Here is a 22466-nt window from a genome sequence, read left to right as displayed (position 1 = left end):
AGCTATAGCATAAATTCTAAGAGATTTTTTGAAGTTAATATTATTTTAAAGGAAAAGAGTGATTTTAATGAGTAGCTGAAGCATACTGAGCATGCATTAAAATTGTGCCCCCTTGTGTATTTTCAAATGCTTTGAACACCACAAAACACATCGAAGTAGTAAAAAAACCAACCCCACAACTGGATTAGTTCAGCTCAAGAAAATCTTTTATGAAAAATTTATAGCAACACTACAAACTATGGTGTTTTCACTCCTTGAAGGCACTATTGTAATTAATAAGTCATTCAGAGTCTTGAAGTACATGAAAGAAAAGTTCAGTAATTTCCTTCATCTGTATGAACCCAATTTTCATAAATGGCAAAGACTGCCTTTGACTTACTCATATGCATATTTAGCTTTCATACAAATGAAGTACACAGGTGAAGTGACTTGCTCAAATCCGCCCATGGTAGATCAACGACTCAGGTCTCCTGATACCCCCACCTGCTGCCCTTCTTCTGGAATTCATCCTGCCTCTCCTGAAATCAAAGCTCTGCCTTATTGTTTCAAGTTTCAATCAAAATAATATATTCTACTTCTAGAGTGCACTTACATCCTGGAGAAGTTTCTCCAAGTTTTCCTGCAGCTCATAAAAGTACCGAGAAGTAATGAGACCTTCACGTGATTTATCTAGGCAATCTCTGGCCAGTTCAATAACTTGATGATGGATGAAACTTAGGACCCCATCTGCTAATTGCAGCACGTTCTCTGGAGCATTAGAGGCAATAAACTCAGCCAGCCGTTCTTCCATCTGCGCTGTGGCCTAAGAGTACAGAATAAACAAATTATTCTTAAAATTTTACTGTCCCAAAATCTAAACCTAAACAAGTAGGGTACTAAAGTAACATATTCTCAATCCCATAATGTACTGGACTTTAAAAGTAGTCCAAAATACAATGACAGTGTTTTGCTTAGAAAAAAATTATTATACCATAGGCAAGAATTATGTTCACAAGAACAAACAGCGACATTTCATCAGGACACACTTTTGGAAAATGGAAATGACTATAAAAATAACTTGGTTCTGAGGCTGCATTCCTCCCTGGGTCTCCACAATAAGGATGTAAGATCCAAGGCAGCTCTCAGAACTTGTAGGCAAGCCCATGAAATCTGAAAATCATTGCCCGAAGCAATAGACAGACGTCATTTCTTTCAGTGTAAGTCCCGATATCCTGCCACCAGAGAAACATCTATGTTTACTAGTGGTAAAGCAGAAAGCAATGACCGTATCGACAGCTCTAGAATAAACAAACGTCTATGTTCATTGCAGTGAAATGTTAATTCTCAAAACTTGATTCCAAAGATTTTAATATTCAGCTTTAAAACAAACAAGCAACCAATTGGAAATCAGAGGTAAGACATGGGATCCTTTGCAGTAAGTACTACAAATTAATTCTGAGCTTTCTCACAAGTTCATTGAATGCATTATTCAAAAAGTGATTCCTTACCTTTGGAAACCTTTCTTTGTACACATGATTCATCATTATTATTTCACTGTCAAAGGAAATTGGGGAGCGACCCGGGCTAGAGGAGAAAAGAAAGTACATTATCATTTACAGATATCACATCAAAACCTTCAAAAATCCAGTGCTGGTCACTGCCACACTGACTGTAGCCCTTTGACATCCCCTCAGTAATGGATATATGTAGAGCTTCAGAGGAAATCTTACCACGCAATGGCAGTTCATAGCCCTCCAGAAGTGACAGTTAACTCATCTGAAAACTGCTCACCCTCCTGTCCGCACAACACGTCAGGCAGACAACCCACCTTATTCCCACTGAATGCAAGCCCTAAGACACTAGCACGTTAAAAGAAAAGTGCATTTGTTAAAGGTACTGGCACTGCCCATGTTCTCTTACTGCCCTCCATGGCAATGGCAGCAGACCTGTACAGGAAGAAATCCCTATTACCTCCAGAGTCTCTAGTGCTGGAAAGGAGCAGAGTAAAATGCAACAAGGACCTTGAGAAGACTCGCTTTCCTTTGTCTGAAGAACACCATGCTACTGTAGGGATGCACAGTGTTATTCAGCTAAATCTTATATATAAATACCACGAGCAATAGGAACAGAATACTTTCATGAGAACTGCACTCCCTTGGGCATGGCACACATGGATGCATATGCATGTATGCATAGGTTAGCAAGCAACTTCAAGGCACACACACGCACAAAAAGGACAGTAAATCTTGACAAACTGCATTTATGTCACTGTTTGGGTGGTTTTTAAAGAAGAGTTGCATCTCATTTCATCACATCTGATGGTATGCAATGCTCTGACTCATTCCACCACTGAGGACAGCCAGAGTGAGGTAATGCAGATAATCCCCAGCTACAGGATCGCCTACAGCATCTCATTTTTCTGGTTACGTTGCTTTAACATTCAAGACAAGCAAGAGCTTCAATTATTTGGAGTATTATATTATTATTGTCTTCATGATTTTAAGAGTACCACATCTTATGAAAAATATTTTCTATATATATATAAAATGCAATTTTATTTTGATTCAGTTCAAACATTTTAAACTTCCTTGTGAAAGATGAAATGGATCTCTCTAAATGGAATAAATGCATTTTAAACTCTGAATGCATTACTGTTACTACCTTGCCGCTAACCTATTTAAAGGAAAAGCATTCTTTTGGGAATATATATTTGCAATTCAGAGAAAATTTAACTCACTGGCTCACAGAATATAGCAACACCAATCTCTTTTTCATGCCTGGCGCTGGAATTCCATGAATTAGATTGTGTCTTGTTTTTATTAAGGCTTATCCCTCAGCTTGAGAAAATGCACTTCAGACTAAATGTCTCACTGAACTCACATTACAAGAGAAAAACTGATTTGGATGTTCAGTGGTTACTCATAACAAGTAAAAACACATTTTTATTGTTATTTTTTTTCAACAAGAATATATCCTGTTGATCAAGAAAAAATTTCTCTATAAAGAAACTTACATTTATATTTGCACAGAACGCGTGACATAATAAAAACAAGGGTAAGAGCTTTCAAAGAGTGATATAAAAAAGTGTCATACTTGGAAGCAAATTTCCCTACATGTCTAGCTAACTATATGTTTCTTCTTCTTTCTCTAAGACCAAAAACACAGGTACAAGCACGTGACACTTTTACTGGAAGATCATTGGGAACTAAAGATTTGGTGAACATATTTCTTGAAGAATTCATTTTGCTATAATGAATTGTTGCTCTGCGTGATTTAAGAGAGGTATAAATTACCTCTAAGTAATACATATAAGGACTTACACATAAGTCCTTTGATACTAACTACAAAACGATGAAGGCACATACACGCTTCATTTTCACTCTAAAGTAGACCTACTAAAATTTGTGCATGCTTAAGTATTTGCTGTCTTAGTGCTACAACAAAACATGATTTTTTTTTTTCCTTTTACTTTCAAAACACTTTATTTGTATGAATATAGGAAGTTAATAGCTATACAGAAGACATGCTTCCTGAGCTGTCTTGCCAGCAGCTGGAGCATTTCTTTAAGAACAGCTGAAATGATTTGAGGCTGATGGTGGTTTTTTGATTGTTTTTTACATTTCTGAAACAAAGCAATTCTTATTTTCTTTGTAGAAGAGTCCACTGACTGGCAAGTAGATTCTTAAAATTCCTTAGCCTGCTTGGGCACTGGCAGTTCTCACTCATTTTGTTTTTAATTTTTTACCACCTAGAATGAAAGAGCATTCAAGCAACTGAGAATAAAACCCAGGATGAAGGTTCAAATTGTCACTCTAAATAAAATTCACCCAATATAACATGTTAAATTAAATGTCCAGCTGACTACAGCAAGGAGTGCAACATAATACAATGCACCATAATTTTTAAATGCTGAGCTTTAACCTAGGAAACTACAGAAAAAAATTATGTGGGAAGGCGACTAAGTAACCGAAGGCTGGCTGTCATGCTATACAATCAATAATCAGAAGTGCCTGTTGGAGACATAACCAGATGAAAAAACAAACAGACAAAAACAGGACTGGGCAGATATCTGAATGCTACCAATGGAGAATGTCAGAGAATTTTTAAGGGAAAAAAAAAAAAAAAAAAAAAAGAGAGAGACCTAATACATTTTATTGGCATGACAGCTTTTCAAATGCAAAATCTTTGTACATGTACACAGCACAAAAAAAATCATATGTGGTACAAAACCAGTCTAACATTTCAAGCCTCACAAAGGAACAGATTCTTTTCTGTGAAACAGGACACACACTGTGCATGTGCATAACATTTCAAGACAAAAAGCAGGCTTCTTCTCTCTTCCTGGTGTAGATGGGTAGGTCAAAGAAATTATTATTGTCAGTGAGTTTTTCATTTCAGCAGAGCAGACATTAGAAGAATAATATCTGTCCCCTTAAGCTTAACAGCAAAATGAAAAACTACTCTGTTCTTCCCCTTCCTCCTTCATAAAATGATGTGGTAGCAGACTTCCAGTGACATCTTTCTCCCACGAAGACTTCTACACTTCAGCTTGTCAAAACTCACGTATCTGTATCCGATACTAGAAAGTGAAAAGAGCTCACAGACAGCTATCTCAAGTAGCATATTAATAAATTAAATCTTACAAAAAGCCAGCTTATCAGTGACTAAATAAAACTGAGCTGTTTATAAATAGGTATTTTTTCCTTCACGATGACAACTGTATTTACTAGAAAAATGCAGAGAAGTTAAAAGCTCTGTTCTCCTCTCTGCTTTAACCCCACATGGAGGTTTAATTAGGATGAATGTATACTGTATTACAGAAGCCAATGTCCACAGGAAAATAAAAATCATAGACCTTACACTTATGTTATTTCCAGACACGAAAAGCAAGTCATTCTAAAACTGGAGAGCTGAAGTTGTATAAAGTAGAAACTATAAATACTTTGCTGAAGGTGAGCAGAGTGCCAGCCTCTCTCTTCCCCCAAGAATTAAACATATAAATATTTGCCCTCAAAGAATATTAGATGCCAGAAAAGTCCCCCTGCAAAAAAAAACAAAAAAAAAAAAAAAAAAAAAGGAAGGTAAAGCAGAATCAAATATGGCCAATCCCCATCTCTTGGTTGAACTTCAGAGCAGAAAAATCTGATTCAGCACCTCACACAGACCACAGCAATTAGGCCTTGGGGCCTAGTCCTGTTCCTGGACAAGCCAAGGAGCAACAGAGAACTGAACTCAGTAGAGCAGAAATCATCTACTGGAGCCTGAATTTAAACAACACACATGGTAGCTGTGAAATGCAGTCTTCCTGAGAGTGAAAATCTATACTGCAGAGGAAGAAACTGCAGAAAGTTAAACGTGCAACTTTACGTTATTTGTCGGTGTTTTTTTCAAGAATCCTTCTTCCTGCATAACCAAAACCAAACAGCACAGAAAGTCCATGCTGGGCAGTTATGCTAGTGCTGTTAGCAAAAAGGAAAACTGAGGCAAAGTAAAATACACAGCAATTGGTCTTTTCATGGAACAGGCGAGTGATGAAACAGCAGTAAGAACCTTTCTCACTGAGCGCTTTGAGAAGTCATTTCTGAGCTTGCAGAAGGGTGAAACTGCTTACACACTTTTTGATTCATTCTTTTTTAATTAATTTTACAAACGCTGAGCTTCCAGCTACCTTTAGTCTGTGGACAAATGCTATTTGCAGCTGTTTTTGCATTGCAGAACTGTTTTTCGTTATACTAGGAGTGCCTTCTGAGTGTAAGGGATGGGTGGGTGAGATTGAAAATTAGGGGAAAAAGAACACATTTCAATCTCAAGCTCTTTGAAAGCAAGGACTAATGATTTTTTTGCTACACTCTTACACAGGAACTGCAACTCGCTCTCTTTCCAACACATATTTTTTTCCAAACCTTTTTTTTTATTTCTTCTGTGCATGCCAACAAAGACTGGAACTGCTTTAGACAGAAAAGACTATAAAGTAAAAAGCAATACAGAGGTCAAGTAAAAATAACCACGTTTCCTCATAAGGGGAGACCATAAAGATACAGAGTGAAACCCAGTTAAATTTAAAGCGAATCACCACTCTGAACAACTTCAATTTCACAAAATTCACTGTCTTGAGAGAGAAAACAAATGGGCCAACATCATCTTTAACACAGTTAGAATGCATTTGGGTAAGAAATACATGCCTTAGTCTTAGGAATATAGAACTATTCTCTTTCTGTGGTCTCTTCTGTGGTCAGTGGATGCGTGAAACCCTGCTCTGCGTGGAGCACCACCTGCTCCTCTGCAACTTGTGGCGTTGGGCACTTCGTGAAAGCAGCAGCATCAAGTGCTGAAACCATGCAGATTACTCACATGGTTCAAGCTGATGCTTGAGAGATGAGAGAACTCCACAACCTACAAGACTGATTCTTAAGACAAAAAATGGACTATATGGGCCACCGGTGTGGTTTTGCAACACCTATTCTTTGTTCCTATCTCGGATACTTTTTGTCAGAAGCTTCTCCTGGTAACTTACATTTTCTAGGAACCGTCTCTGTATATTCTCAGCGGCAGGATCTAACACACTGAAAGTCAGGTTGGAGGACTGCATTTAAACAGCACTGCCCAGCACACTGATGAAGGAGCACATTTGATTAAGGGTGATCTCATCTACTTCAACTATATAAAGATTCACTGCTGCAATTTTTGATCTTTTTTCTCTAGACAGCATTACCCTGAAATACGAAATGAGATCAAGGAAAATGGGCAGATCAGGGGGCAGAGTGAATGCACAAAAGCAGCTGTTGAAAGAGTTATTAGTCAGCTCGACTTTTATCTCCAACATTTCCCACTTGGTAGCAACCGCTGAACGATGACAAGTAAAAAGAACTGGGAAAAGATGGAGGGCAGCATCTCTCTAACTTAAAAAGAGTAATGATGCCAAGTTTAGTGTGAGAATTCACACTCTCCGTGCATTTTACTCCTGGGAAAAAAATATCTCCTTCAGGTAAAGCCCGGGATTGTTTTAAAAGGAATGAATGTAGCACGGACATCTCTCTGTTGATCAGTAAGTTGAAGGATTTGAAGGCCACACTACAATAAAAAGAAGATCACGTGAAGATATTGAAGATACAGCCTTTCATTTAACAGGTGAGTGCTGAATCTATTGGAGATGGATGGGAGAACTGTCTCCTGGCTTCAGCAACCAGCTTTATAAACATCAGCCTTTTGGACACAACCATTGTGTGAGGCCACCTCCTGTCCCCTGCACAGGAGAGTGCCTGGGAAAGAATTGGTGCAATTCCTACAGCATGTAAATTTGAGGAATTTCAAACAAGTTCATGAGTTAAGTGATGAGCATCTACATGCCACACTGGCAGAAGAGCTGCCAGAACAAGAGAGGTGCTACCAATTTGTCACTGTACCTCAGCCAACACTGCCCCTGTGACTCTATGCTCTGTAACTTTTCTTCATCCACTCTGATCATTAAAACTGTTCTGTATGAACAGAACATCTTCAGCTAAATACTAGAAAATGGTAAATTCCTATTCAAAAAAGTAGATTTTTTCCAAAAGTTCTATCTAGGCAATAGTCTAGCTAGGACCATAAAAGGATGATTCGATACTTCTAGAAAATATCTGGGGTTACAGAGGCCCTCAAAAACAAAACAAAAAAAAACACAAGAACAACAAACAGTCCCAGCATTTGACAGCGGCTACCCCCTGCCAAATAAAATATTAACTCATGCTAACACGGATACATCAATACAATTAATTGGAGCAATTTTCCTTTGAGGTGCAAGGGCCAGTACAGATGTTTGGTAGTAGTAAAGGTGCTTTGGAGTCACACAGCATCACAATACTAGCAATAACCAAATGAAAACCAAATCAGGAACAGTAAGTTTAAAAAAATAAATTACTTGACTCTAAAATTTGGGATACCAAAAAGGTTGGCCATTATCACACTGAAAACCCACAAAAGCTAGAGAAAGCATTCAAGAAATGAATATTAATCACAGTCATATGACATGCTGAATTAATCTTGTCACAAACTGTAAACCTACTATATGATAACTCTGCTTTTAAATTGGCTCACAGAGGAAAAATTCTCAAAAAGTTCATAATTCATAATAAAAAGAAAAAACAGAATTACGCTCTTCATGTCTTTGCTTACATCATTCTTGCATTAGGAATAGTGTTTTATACTTCAGTATTCCAGCAGCAATACATCTATGTTAAGATAACAATTACTTTAGTGATGGGTTGTCTACCTATAGTAGCTGTCGTATCTATAACGAATTAGTACTACCACAGCTACACTGATCAGTGATAGCATTTAGAGTGACAGCAGCAAAACTGAAGTAGGACTACCATTTAGAGACTTGAACAATTAAGTACAAATCCTACAGCTACTCTTTTACTACATGGCAATTTGTAGAGATCACAGGCTAAGTGTGCTACTACCTACAGTACTTACCTGCTCTTGTAGATTACTGTGTAACTGCACTTAGCAGTTCCATATGCAATTACCATGCAGCCTGCACTGTAGTTCAGAACATACAAATAATTACAAATAATCATGAGGGGTCAGCTCTGCCATGACACAATACTCACCTGGCATTTTCTCTTGGCCTATTTCACTTCTATTATAAACCCCAGTCTAAGTCCTGAGCTGGGATACTCTGATACTCTCAGATACTCTGATACTCTCAGATGAGGAGCATAAGGGATACTTCACCTCTTTGTACCCTGCTCGTATAAATCCTTTTTGTTCCATAGCAACAGGTTATGTAGATGCTGTGGAAGGTATGCATCCCTTGATTTTTATTTACTTGGTCCAGCACTAAACACATAAATAACTTACGGCTTGTGGATTTGTTTTTGTATTATTATTATTTTTTTTCAAATAATTGTTAGAGAACTGGAACAAAGTTTGCCCAGGGAGTTTGTGGAATACTCAAAAGCTGCCTGAACTTGGTCCTTAAGGCAATCTGCTCGAGCAGGGGTTCAGACAAGAGGACCTCCAGAGGTCCTGTTCAACCTCCATCATTCTATAATTCTGTGAAATATTAAGTTCTAGTTGCTTCTATTTTTAAGTATGGAAAAAAGTCAACTGCAGAAATAACCACTGGATAGCTATCTTTGAAGAACCAATTCTCTGAAGCAACAGTAAAAGTTATTCAACTGCTAATGCAGGAGAAATGTTTTCAGTGCTATTACAAAACTGCTCGTGGGTGCAATTCTGTTTGAGGTTTTGACTTCATCGACTCCAGTTTTCATACCCTTTTAGAAGCACTGCTGGAAAAGTTATTAACTGTGACTGTAATAGCTTCCCTATATGGCTGCAGCAAAATTCTGAGAAGAAACTTCACTAAAGGAAATCTGCATCCTACAGGCTTAGTCTGTGATGCTTCTGGATCACATTTTCACAGTTATGGTGGAGATACAAAGCAGACTACACTACCATTTTGCAACTCAAATCCTTAGTGTTAAATGTAAAATAAAAAAAAAATATTTCTTTCTGCTTAGGTGAGGTGGAGTCAATGCTCAGTAAAGTCAAGAACATGCAACAAAAAAAAAAAAAAAAAAACACACTTTTTCTCTTAGAGCTGAAAGTGCACACAGAAATGCAATACTTGTGTCCAGCGTCTTAAATATTCAATAAACATAACCTGAAGCTCACCTGAGACTGCGAGATCGAGGTCTCAAGGCTGGAGAATGGCGCCCTTCTTCATCAGTGATGCTCTCAGTACTGAAATGCTTTGTCAGGAAATGAAGTTCATCTGCCGTGGGCTGAAAGGGCAGCTGGTGCAGCTTCTCCTGAGATGAGCATGATGACTGAGTACAGAAAAAAATACAGAAAAGAAATGCACTAAACGCATGCATAGGGGTCAGCTAATGAATGGAGGAGGAACGGATTCTGCCAGACACTGCACACTCCAGCGGAAAAGAAAGCTACTTATCAGACCAGGTGCCTCTTTTTAATGTTCTCTTTAGGCGAAGCCAAACCATGTGTACAATGACAGAGCTGGTGAGATCAGGACAACTTTGGGAACAGGCTAGGGAAGCAATACATCTGATTCTGGAACGATTATATCTGATCACGAAGGTAATTTACTCTTAGGAGACAGAAAGGAATATACATGAACAGCAGTGCTACTCTGGAAAGGACAAGGAGGTTCCTGGAGTGGTGAGCAACTTTCCTTTTCCCTCATGCTCTCTTAGCTCAGGAGTTTCACTGGCATGCAGAATGCTATGGAGCTGTGTAGACACAGGAATTTTTACTGATTATTGGCTCTCATTTGAAATTGCTACTGTAAATGGTCTGGATTTTATTTCTCCATGATATCCATTTTATTTATCCTTTTCTTTACCCATCAGGCTTCTTTTCTAGCCAGGTAGGAAATAATAAAATGAAAGCAGCTGACTCTGTAGAGTTGCAAAATTAATAGTTTCCTTTTAAAAACAGTAAAGCAGCTCATTCATTTTTAAATAAGTCAATAAATTTATATGACATGTCCTGTGATAATGATAGACATGAAATAGATTTAATTATTGAATCTAAAGAAACCTGAGCTCAATATAAGATTTGTGGGAAGTGTTAATAACATCAAATGTTGGATGTTCCAGGGGAAAAAGCTGTAGGTCAACTAAAGAATGCACTTTTTTGTGTGATTATTTTCAATGTCCCTTTCCGTTTTTCAAAAACGAGTAAATATATTATGTAAGGACAAATTTAAAATCCTCTGATGTGCTAAATAACCAGAGCAGCACTGTATAATACCAATGGGCCTTATGAAAAGCACCATACTAACCTAAGTTCTGAGGCTTCTTATCAGTCTGATGAAATCATTTGTGCATATTTTTCCAATGGAAAAACTTTTGCTACAATGACTCTCACTCTAACTAGTAAGCAAAGCACCCTAATACCAGATGTATTGGCAATAAGGAATTATGCATCACGTGATATGTATGACTGAAGTTTTAACTCACCTAGTTTGCTTTTCTAGAGTTATTTGCTGTTGATGGCTTTTGGAAAAGAAAGCTAGCAAGCATGGCTGAGCAGTGAAAGCCAAACGCTAACAAGGCTGCTCATTGAGTCCTGCATGTTTGTACAGCTGGTAAAGAAAATATTCTGAGATCACCTAAACCAGGTGCATCCAAATTTGCCAACAGTAACAGTTACACTTGAAATGAAGAAAACCTAAGCAAATTGTTGCAGATCCAATCACCTGACACTATCTTATCTGCAGAGAATTGTAGCCAAGAGTGAGATGAGCTGAATGTGTAACGTATAAACCTAAAGATCTTATTCTTTGATAGCAATATAATTTTTTCAAGAGCCCAGATCCACTCCCTCTGCATTGCACAGAAAATAACCTGTCTGAAAGCCTCAGGTAATCCCCAAACTCAGCTGGAACAGGGAGCCACAAATTCCACCTTCAGACACGTCTAGAAGGACCATGGTGGGAAGTCACATCCAGCAGTGTCCGCCTGGTGACAGTTGCCCAGACGGTGCATCACCTTACACTCGTCTAATCCACACTGAAGCCAAAACAGACTCTGAGTAATTGACAGCCCTTTGCAGCTATTCTGCTGCACACTCTGCTCATGCCTATCTTGCAGGAAAGATTCTCTCTCTGTATTACAGAATTATGCAAGCCCTTCTTGGCTTTCAGAGCTTTCTTTGATCACCTGTCTTACACAACATAAACAGCGGGAAGAAGCACCTGCTTATGCAAAAACAGCAGCACTTTTCAAAGAAAAGGTGTGTGTCAGATGACATCCTATTCGTGATGAGTAACACCAATCCTGCAGAAGAGCAGGAAGTACTAAAGACACTGGCTAATGAAGTGCTGCATTAACAGGTACTCGAGCTCTGGCATTATGAGCGCATCTCTTATTCAAAACAAAATTAAACTAAAACTGCAACATTAGGAAAATTAGCACATATCAAGTTATTAGTTACTAGAGTTAAAAGAGAAAAATCAAACCTGAAATTCTAGAAAAAAAACACGTTTCCCAACAGCAAAGTCACTGGGGAAGCTGCCTTAGTCAACTCATGGATGACCCACCAAAATCCTCCTTCCACTTTCTCTCCTTAAAAGCAATTAGATCGTTAAGTTTGTAATTCCAAGGAATAATTAAGGACAACTCTGAAGATAATTTCAGAAAGAAATTATTTGGAAAAAATAATTTTGGAAGAAATTCTTTACTTTGGAAGAAAATTCTTTACTCAAAGGGTGGTGAGGAACAGGTTGCCCAGAGAAGAAGCTGTGGATGCCCCAACCCTGCAAGTGTTGGCTGGATGGGGCTTTGTGCAACCTGGTGTAGTGGGAGGTGGCAGGGGGGTTGGAATTAGATGATCTTCAAGGTTCCTTCCAACCCAAAGCATTCTGTGATTCTATAGACTATGCCAAGAAACAGACTTTTTCTTTGACAAGGGCTTCTCTAGCAACCTTAAGGCACACAACTTTTCAGTGAGAAAGCACAAGAGCAAAGTGAAGCACTTCTGAATTATTGATTTTTATGTAATCACATCAGTGTACTCAATATTTACAGCTTCTAACACTGCTGGTGTCTTAATTACAGATGTAGAATTAGCTAACTCTTCTTCAGTAAAGATTAAAAAATACAATCAAGCTAATTATATAGTATTATACATTTACTCTGCATCTAGAAAATTAATAGCAAACTAGATGCTTAAAAATAATTGTATGGGCCCATTCAACTGACTATTCCACACACATCTCACTTGAAAGGTTTTCTCCAGCTTTTTCAGTGTTGGCCTGATGTATGTGGTCTTTATGATTGATACGAAGAATAAATACGTATTTTTTAAGAAGTGTCATCCATCAATTGGAAGCAAAAAATAAAGCAGAATCTACAAGTTTCAACTGACCTTAAATCAAGTAAGTGTCTTGGTTTGTTCAGCTGGCTGGTTGGATGGTAGAATAGCTCATCTATGACCACAGAGATGCAAGTCAGCTCTAACTGCCAGGCCAAAATTCAGGCCAGCAGAACACAAAAGAAACATTACTCTTCATATTTCATTTCCTACTGATATGTACACCAGAAAGGTCTATTGCCTTCCTTCTATCAATGCTTGGAAAAGAAACGTGATCTAGAGGACTGATCACACCAAACAGAAGCCCAAATTTCTGTTACGTTCTCACCCAGGGCATTAATTCACTGTGCACTTCTGACAAACCCCTTGCATCTTCTTACTTCAGTTTTAAAGTCTACATAGGAATAATACTGCTTATCAACTTCAGAATTATTATTAAGATCAATTCAAATTAATTCTAATTGAAGAAATACTCTTGACAATAAGCAGTATTACATTTCCAAGCCTATCCTAAGTTTAATGCCTCCAAGACTGCTGCGGAACTTACTAACAGCACATTTCAATGTCTTTCTGAGAGTGTAAAACTGGATAAGGAAAAGGAAAAGAGAGTAAAGATTCATCCATTTAGAAAAAAAAAAAAAAAAAAAAAAAAAAAAAAGTCTTGGAATACAGGTTTGAATCCATTCCCTGCAGGAAGGTGAATTCGGCTCCACATTCGACTATCACCACATGTTTCTCATTACCGTCCTGCTTTCTGTTTACAGCTTTACAAGACTTAGAGAATTTGGACTGATGTTTTCTATGTGACATGTCTAAGATTTTTTTTTTCCTGGAAAGGTTCAATCAAAATGATCTATCTGTTTCTGGGAACATGACAAGACAGGAATATTCTTTCTTTCCCATGTCAGGAAACAGAACTTTCTAAAAGTAGCTTTCATGTTCCATTTCAAAATGAGGACTGATATTTCCAACCAATTTATTTTGTTAGTTTTCCTCTCTCCATGGACATAAATCCCAAGGCTGGTCAAACTATAATTTCGTGAAAAACTCAACACACTAGGAGACAAAGACTTAGACACTGCAGGCAGTTTGGTCTCTAAAGGTGTCATCTTCACAGGCATCTGGGAAGCTCTCGCAGTGATTATCGATCATCTGACTATTTGGATGCCACCCATTCTGAAAGTAACAACACTTGCTCCATGCTTTAATAGCATGATGCTTGTACCCAGACGAGGACACAACCATGGCTTCTGCTGATAGAGATTTAACCTAAGCCTCTAAAGGCAAAAGCAGAGGTCCAAAAGCTGTTCTCAGGTGCTTGATAAGTAGTACTGCTTGGCAGTGAAACTAGGACCGCCCTTTTCCTGTGTTGCTATTGAAATTTTCTCCCACATTTTTCTGTTCTCCTGCCTACCTGTACACACCTGTTTCCTACACGGGGAGACAGAAATCAAGTCACCTGCTTTCTAAGGAGACAAAAAATACAAAAAAATCCTGTCCTGAAGGACAAAAGATAACAAGTTGTCAAAATGGTGCCAACTAGAGTCTACAGGAATGTCTGAACATATGAAGCAATACAGACAATATTCGTGTTGCAAAAAAACAGATTTTAATCATGTCAATTTATACCTAAAAATTTTGACTCCAATTTCTTCTCCTATCTAGAATGATTTTAACACTCACGTCCCAAGGAACTGTGAAGATAAAATTGCGTTTGAGAGTCACTCAAAAGTTTATGGATGAATTTAATAGAACATCCCAGAATTAAAATAATGATGCTGCATTCAGAGCAAGATTATTACTCATTTAGATTTATTGCTTAGTAAGATTAATACTCATGGAGTACTGAGTCCTAATTAATGCAGGCATTACAATTATTACTCTAAACAGTAGGTATAAAACAGAACTATCAGTAGAAGTATTATGGAAAGAGGCAATGATAAGTGATCACACAGCTGTAGACACTCACCGTAACACATAAAGAAGGATGTTCAACTCAGGCTGTAGAGGTAGCCCTAGTGCTTTTAGTCTCTTTGTAAGATTGTTATGTGGATAACTACAACTAATTTGCATGAACTAAAGAATAAGATTTGTTGTAAAAAGAATCTGAGTTATAAGAGTTAAAATGGTGTTAGTGCCTTACTGATATTAACAACATATTAGCCTTTTCAAAGTACAGAAGAAGTCATGTAAACTGCAGCCAACCTTTCTAATGACAAGTGAGAAATTCAAAGCGTCACGGGGAGATTCAAATTATTGAAGTTGAGTAACAGATGTGGATTATCAGTTTTTCCTCCTGCTAGCCTGTTAGCAGGTTTTAACACTGAGAACTTGAAAGCAGACAAGAATTTAATTTCCCAGTTACAAAAAAGCTGAGTGCTTGCTAGTAATTATGCACTGTCTCAGAGTCCTGACACATTGTGCCTCTCAACTGATCAGTCGAGCCAAGTGCTGCACTGGGATTTCACCAATGCAAAAGGCAAAGTGCAAGATGATAGGAGCTGGGAAATGGAGGAAAAAGCAGCAGAACCAAGAATTAAAATAATTTTAAAATAATTAGTATATTTAATAAGGTTAGCAAAACAATGAAGAAAGATCAGATATTTTAGTAAAGACTCAGAAGCTGATTTGTTAGGGTGTGTTCGTACAAACTGAACTGCTTGGAAAAATCTGGGGCACTTACTGAAACTGTTGAACTGGGAGTGTTTGTTCCATATCCTGATGAGGGGAGGGAGGCCAAGGACCAGCGGCGTCCATCCGTTCTATGGAAAGGAAGCAAAGGAAATTACTGTGATAGATATAGTGTGATCAGTTACTGGGGGAAATAAACCCTTCCCCCAAATCTCCTAACTGCACAGTTTTATTCCAGCCTTAAAATATTCAGGTAAACCAGCTATCCTATTTAGAATGATCTTTGTGAAAAAGCAGCTAGGGTAAGTTTTAAAAGCAAAATTAAGGGACCTTGGAAAAGACAAAGCAAATGGGCATCAGATTCCTGCATTAAGCATATGCTTTGCAAATATTGCCAGTGGAGCAAAAATTGAAGTTTCAGGAACAGACAAATGAAATCAGCTCATTTCAAACTTCTTTGAAAAGAGTCTTGCCTAGAATTATTATACCTATGCAGTTCCTTGTCTCCCAAATAATGTTGAAAATTGTTTTCAGATCAAGAATCAAGTGAAAGCAGACTCATTTGTCGACCTAGTTTAGTGTGTTTGGCCCAGCTCAGCCACTGACACAGCTCTGAGTCAAACCCACTACAGCAGATCAGAACACAGCCGATAGGTCCATTTGAAATACAGAGGAGACAGAAACAACACCCAGGGTCTCTTTCTCCTCCAAACAGTATAATGTCAGTAGGTATTTACTTACCGTAACCAAAGAAACATGACTATCAGGGAAAATAGACTCCTTGAAATATTGCAGAACACATGCTTGGTGAAGAACCTGTCCTTCTTGAAGCCCTCTCCTACCCCTAAAACCCACCCAGTGAGGTTGGAAATTGTACTCAATTCAGTCTATTGTGCTTTTTCTGCCTCTGATTTCACCTCAATATCAAATGCATTTTGTTTCCTATAATTAAAAAACATGCCCCACTCTATGTTGGGATGAAAGAAATCTCCCTCATGTCAGTTTCCCCTTGCTTGTCTGTTTTACTAGGGCAGATTATCAGTAACTGGTCATAAAGTGAAACTCAATTAGAACAGTTCATCGTTCTAACTGGCTTTGGAGAGATTTGGGGATTTTGTTATTATTTCATCAGTCCATTTATGCAGAGCATTATAAAATAGGATGCTTGGTACAGGTTTGACATAGTGCTAATAAAAAACTTGTTATCATCTTCATAGTAGTATTTCTCATCCTGCTGTGAACACACAAAGCCTCAATCTTCAGAAAAATGTTCACTGCACACTCAAAGGTCTGTTTTTTGTTGTTGTTGTTGTTTTTTGTTTTTTGTTTGTTTGTTTGTTTGTTTTCCAGATCTTGTTCCTTTTATTATCAGGTACTCATATGCCTGAAAATACCTATACCCTTCCTCTTTGCCACCTATTTTAGAACAATAGGGAAATAAACCCACTGTTCTATATTACTAAAAGAATATTATATCAAGAGAGTTGTTAAAAAGATTCATGCTTCATGCATAAAAAATATCAAGCTGTAATGCAGACTTCTATGCATGCATTCATTATAGCCAAACCCCATTTAGCCACAGGTGATGTTTTCCTTGTTAAGACAAATATGTGTAAAAGAACAATCTCAAAAAAAAAATCCAAGAGAAATGTAATTCCTTCCTTAACCCTGAAAAACAACAAAGACCAGCATTACAAAGTCACTGTGTCCTGCATTCAGGGACTGAAAACCAGCTGTCAGCTACAGAGATCTTCATTCAGCTTCTTGTAATGCACAGGGGTACTGGGGAGATCTTCTGGTCAATGATTCAACCTCGGTTTGGACCCTCAGTCCCAAAGCAGGACAATATGTTCCCATCTTCTCAAAGAGTAGACAGGAATGTACAAATCACTCACTTTTTGCAAAAGGAAAGCCTAACCCCTCTTTTACTGAGTAGCCTAAGCTGAGCATTGAAAATACTTCAGCATTTTCATTTTGACAATGTTAAAAAAAATCCTTCTCCCTTAGCAAATTACAGGGCACCTCTTCATGCTTGGGCTATTTTCTACTGATGCAATCTAGGCAAGAAATGTGCTAAGCAGTCAGGACAATGGATATCAGCTCTGCATCTAGCAGAAGGAAGTGGGACAAGTGAAGAAATCTTGCAAATCAAAGGCAGTGGGAAAAAGACTTGCTTTAAAAGAAAATTCTCTTTCACTTATGCAAAACATTTCAAAGCTACTTCCGTGTTTTGTTAATAAAAAAATATTTTTAGAGAGACCTTACGCAATATTGCTTCAGGAAAAGATACTTGGAGAGAAAATTTTGGTCTTCTATTATTTATTGTAAAATAAACTTAGCTAGAACAACAAAAACATGGGAGCAATGAGATTTGCCTTTAAAATGCCATTTTAATAAGTTAGTTAACAAGGTATTTTTATGGCAGCTATAATGCTATTTAATGAACATAAATTAATTTCCAAACAAGGTGATAGAAGAACAAAGCATCTTCTCCCAGAGCACTACCTGTTTAACATTTTAGGTCAAAATCCAAAGATTTTCTGTTTTGATTACCAAAGAATAAAAACTGAATGCCTAAATGGGGTTATTATAAGCACAAACTTGTTAGGAACACCAGCTAGTGCTTGGCTGCACAGAAGCTTAGCTCACAAACACACATACACCAGCGATATGATACACGTTACCTGTCTGCTCTGTGTCCGTGGCTGTATGGAAGAAATTGTACAATGACAATGAGGGAGGGAGAAGTAAAAGATGCACGTGTGATTTTGGAAAATAGAAACAAACTCGTATTCTGTTACTAGTATTTCAGTGAGATCACTTTTACTGAATATGGACAAAATCAGTGATACGTTACCTTAATCATACAAGGGGATTTCTGAACATGCTAACTTTGTGGAGACGAATTAGTCATTGAAAGGGTATCTAGTAGGAGATTTATGATGAAGCACTAGCTAAACTAAGGAAAATCTTGGGCAGTCTATTGTAGTGAAATTGGTTTTAAAATAAAATGTATTTTCCAAATGTGATCCCTACTGCTTCCCAAGAATCAACTCATGACAGGGCTATAATCAAAGAATGAAAATCACAAGAGATATGCAAACAGGATAACAAAAGAAGAAATTGCATCAAACACAAAAGGCAGAAAACCAGCAACAAATCATTTCTTTGATGGCAATGGAAGAAATCAGGTAAGAACTCTGTTAAGACCCAAACAATGCTTATCAAAAGGGTACAGCAAAATACTTGTTTGTCTGGGGTAACAGAGCAAAACAGTTTAAATTACTTAATACCATACTCGAAACAGAAGTTATTCTGATACTACTGCTTGATGATATAATAGGCATGTACTGTTACTGCTGGCATAGCTATTCGGGGTGTAATACAAGTAGAAAATAGAAAAAAGCTTCTAAAGCAAGCTGTGCTTACATGTTCTTTTCAGTGACAGGTAAAGTATACAGAGTAGCATGCACGCTGCAAAATGAACCACACCACTTATTAGGACAGGCTTAACCTGTATTTGTCTATTTCTTTAAAAATCAGATAAGAAAAGTGGAAAAGGAGGAAAGGGCACTCTTCAGAGTTTTAGTATTAAAACTGTTATTTTCTGTTTGGAAATTTAGAATGTAGCAATACTGATGTAGCTGAAACAGCCAACAAATAATGTTCAGCTTTGACAACGGTTTCAGCTGCAATTTTCTTCCTCTAATGCATTGTCCAGAACTCCAGAAAGTGAGAAAACTGGTAAAAATTCAGTTTACTTCAGCAGAACATAGAGAATACACCCCAGTCAGGCTCAGATACCTCTTTAAAAATAAAAGTGGATGAAGTGAGTCCATTTGAATTATTCTAACACCACTTATAACTGACTTTTTTCCCCCTCTGACACAACATGAAAATACATACCCAGCTCTTCATATTTTACATGATTTTATAAAGTTCTTCTAATCATGTGAAGACCAAATTCTACTTCAAAGAGTATTCAAAGACACCAGGTCTTCTAGCAATCACCCAGTTGGAGAAACACTCCAGGATTTACCTGTCATCCAGACAAAGTGTATACCTGCAGCTTCTCTCATCATTTTATAAACCCAGCATGCTTCCAAATCCTAACCCTTCATTATTCTTTAAAGTTTTGAGACCTACCCTTTCTCTAACTAGTACTTGAGCTAAATTTGTCTTTCTCAGAAAACTTACTTCCTCTGAGAACGACACCCCCTCAGGTAATCTTAACCCAGGTAAGAAACTTCAGCTGAAGGAGAGTTTAGCAATTCTAAAATATCTTCCCCACACTTGAATCTAGCAATCCTGCTTCCTGCCCAAATCCTGTTTGGGATCACTTTGTTGTTGTTGTTGTTCTTTACTTCTCAACTAAATTTAACTTTCTGTATCACTATCCACTTCTGCCTACCTGCTAGGATATGAAATTCAATACTCCATTTGTTTGCTTCTCTCAGCTGTCTTTATTCTTTCTATCCTATTCCTTATACTAAATTCGTCACTAACAGTATCAGATTTCTTTCCACCAGTTTGATACACAGTGTGACCAGCATTTGTCCAGCATTTGCTACTGGACAGATGATAGCTTTGCATTCAGGTCTTTCGATACTGCTCTGCTTTTAGCAGTTCTTGTAGACTTGCAATTTCAATTATCAGCTATTTTCCTCATTAGAGTGGTAATGTACTCTTGACACCAATCCCCAAGACAGCAGAGAAAACTAAGAAGTTGTTACCACTCAGACAGCAGTGAATGAATGCAGTAGTGCATGCCTAATTGAGGTAGTTCTGCTAGGTCTGCACAAAGACAAACAAGATCAGCACACTTAAAATACACCTCAGTTAGTCAGTGTGAAGAGGATCTAGGATTACCACTGAGATACAGTTATTCTAATCATAATTGGCTTTTACATCATTAGGACTAAAGTGCTTGTTATCTTACACGGCCTGTATGTCATCTTCCTGGAAGAACACTGCCTCTTCCCTAGTAACAGTATTTACTACTTTATATACTTTATCATCTTTTATGTCTGAAAAGTACCTACTATGTTCCTAGTGTTGCCAAGACCTAAACAAAAAAGAATTAAAATTGAACTGGAAACATCAGAGAAAGTAAAACACAGCCCCAAAATTTGTAACCTGTAGGCAATTTTTAAGTTACACGCTATTTTCCTGCCAATTCAGACTGAAGATATATTCACTTACCTTCGGGCAGGAACAAAGGAAAAATGAGCAGGTGCATTTGGTGAGAAGTTTCTGGGACTGTCCAAAGGGCTGCTGCCTGTTTGAGAAAGCAAACAAAAATTAATTCATACTTGCAATAGAGTAACTTCTGAGTAACCATGCAGAAACACTTTCAATTGCAAGTTGTAGCTAGAAATTACTGACAACGTGCTCCTTGAGCTCTTCATCACTTACATATTAGTTTGCGAAAGAAATATTACAATATGAATGTATCAGTAGTGTCCCTCCTTTTAAAACAATTTAAGGTGTACATTTTCTGACTTGTTTTTAAATAAGTAGTGCATCATATATACACACAATACAATATGTATTTTACATGTCTTGTAATAATTCCCACATACAATCTTTACCTGACACTTCCCAATGAAAAACCTGGGTTAGAAATGACATTGGTGACACTTTCAGGAATAAGAAGTAGTAAGAAAGCATCTTCATGCTTAAAGTGCTTATCACTGCTGAACGTAAAATTCACTGAGGAAAAAAGACATACTGAAGAACTATACATGATAATAAAAGGACCAAACACTCACGGAAGATCATCAGGCCACAATATAGCCTTTACCCTAACCACCACTTTGTTGAGATAATACTTCTACTACGAAAATGAAAGTTCTGGTGAATTCATACACCGAGGATAAACTAATGCTTGATTTTTACTTTGCACAGGAATCTTCTCCTGGCTTTGTTCTATGGTGTGTAAGCATACAGTTGGTAAGTAGTATAAAAAATGCCTTTTATTTCTAAGTAAAAAGCAACTACCTCATAAAAGGCCTCCTGAAAGCCAGAATCATTTATAGACTAACTGCAGAAACCTTTGAAATTTCGAAGATAAATTAGTAGCTTCATGTCAGTGAGTTTACTGCCTCTATCAGGCGTATTCTTAAGTGGTTTGCTCTTTCAGATCCTTAATACAAGCACAAAAGAGAAACTATCCATAGGAAACATATGCCAACAGTGATTTCTTTGAGTACAGACAATAAAATAACATCAAAAAGTGAGCAGGAACACAAACAGATACTGGACAAACAATGCACCACATGGTACATAGCTGTGGTCATCAGAAATATCTTCAGGCTTAGATCCCACATGAAATGCATTTATTCTAAAAGTCACGTTAGACAAGAGCAATAGGGCAAACATCAGTGATGAGGCACCTGCAGAGGACTTGCCTCCACTTCAGGAGAAGCACTGGGTGCCCAGCTCGCCTCCCAGGCCAGCGCTGTGTGTGAGGTTGTTTCCATCTAGCACTGTGCTCCAGCTTATACCTAAGTTGCATTCATTTCACCACAAGTTATTCATGTACCTTAACCGTTATGCTGAGCAGAAACTGAAGATAAGCACCGTGCTCATTCGAAGGTTGGCATTCTCTCGCACTTCAGCCACAACCGTGGTTCACAAAAACCTGCAGCAGCATCGCTCCACAACTTCTCACGAGCGAGGTGTGTGCAGGTGGGGAAAGGGAGAGGGAGAAGGAGCCGATGGCATGGGGACGGCCGTGGCACCAGCCAGCACGCTCCATCTGGCCTCACAGTGTACAGGGGAAAAAGAGCAGCTGGTTGAGATTAAAGCAGCCCCGGGCTGATCTAACATGTGCCATGGGGTGATGAGAGAACTGGAGAGGGAAGTGAAATCCAGAGCACTGCACAGTCTGCTTCAGCAACTAAATTAAAAACAAAGGGTTTGAGCAACAAGTTTGTTTTCCTGTTGGTTGGTTTTGTTTTGTGTTTTAATGCATCGTTATAAATTATTAGTTAAGAACTACCAACAGTTCAGTGTGATAAGACTCAACC

At 37.9% G+C, this 22466-nt stretch overlaps 1 protein-coding gene across 12 annotated transcripts in view; it reads right to left on the bottom strand.

Annotated features, from left to right (window-relative positions):
- The window catches only part of MAST2 (microtubule associated serine/threonine kinase 2), a 189289-nt gene that overhangs the window by 39103 nt on the left and 127720 nt on the right, over window positions 1–22466 (bottom strand). For 8 of the 12 annotated variants that reach the window (XM_035332500.1, XM_035332504.1, XM_035332507.1 and 5 more), the window contains 6 exons: window positions 20638–20713; window positions 18120–18140; window positions 15488–15566; window positions 9640–9794; window positions 1488–1563; window positions 593–802 (listed from right to left, as the gene is read on the bottom strand). In XM_035332500.1, coding sequence (XP_035188391.1) covers window positions 593–802; window positions 1488–1563; window positions 9640–9794; window positions 15488–15566; window positions 18120–18140; window positions 20638–20713 — 617 coding nt within the window. The remainder of the gene's footprint in view (window positions 1–592; window positions 803–1487; window positions 1564–9639; window positions 9795–15487; window positions 15567–18119; window positions 18141–20637; window positions 20714–22466) is intronic. The other 4 variants (XM_035332502.1, XM_035332505.1, XM_035332501.1 and 1 more) reach the window with 3 other exon arrangements.

This window comes from Oxyura jamaicensis, chromosome 8 (assembly GCF_011077185.1).
Source record: "Oxyura jamaicensis isolate SHBP4307 breed ruddy duck chromosome 8, BPBGC_Ojam_1.0, whole genome shotgun sequence".
Classification (NCBI taxonomy): domain Eukaryota; kingdom Metazoa; phylum Chordata; class Aves; order Anseriformes; family Anatidae; genus Oxyura; species Oxyura jamaicensis.
The sequence above is the reverse complement of the archived record's forward strand: the minus strand, read 5'-3'. Positions and strand labels throughout refer to the sequence as shown.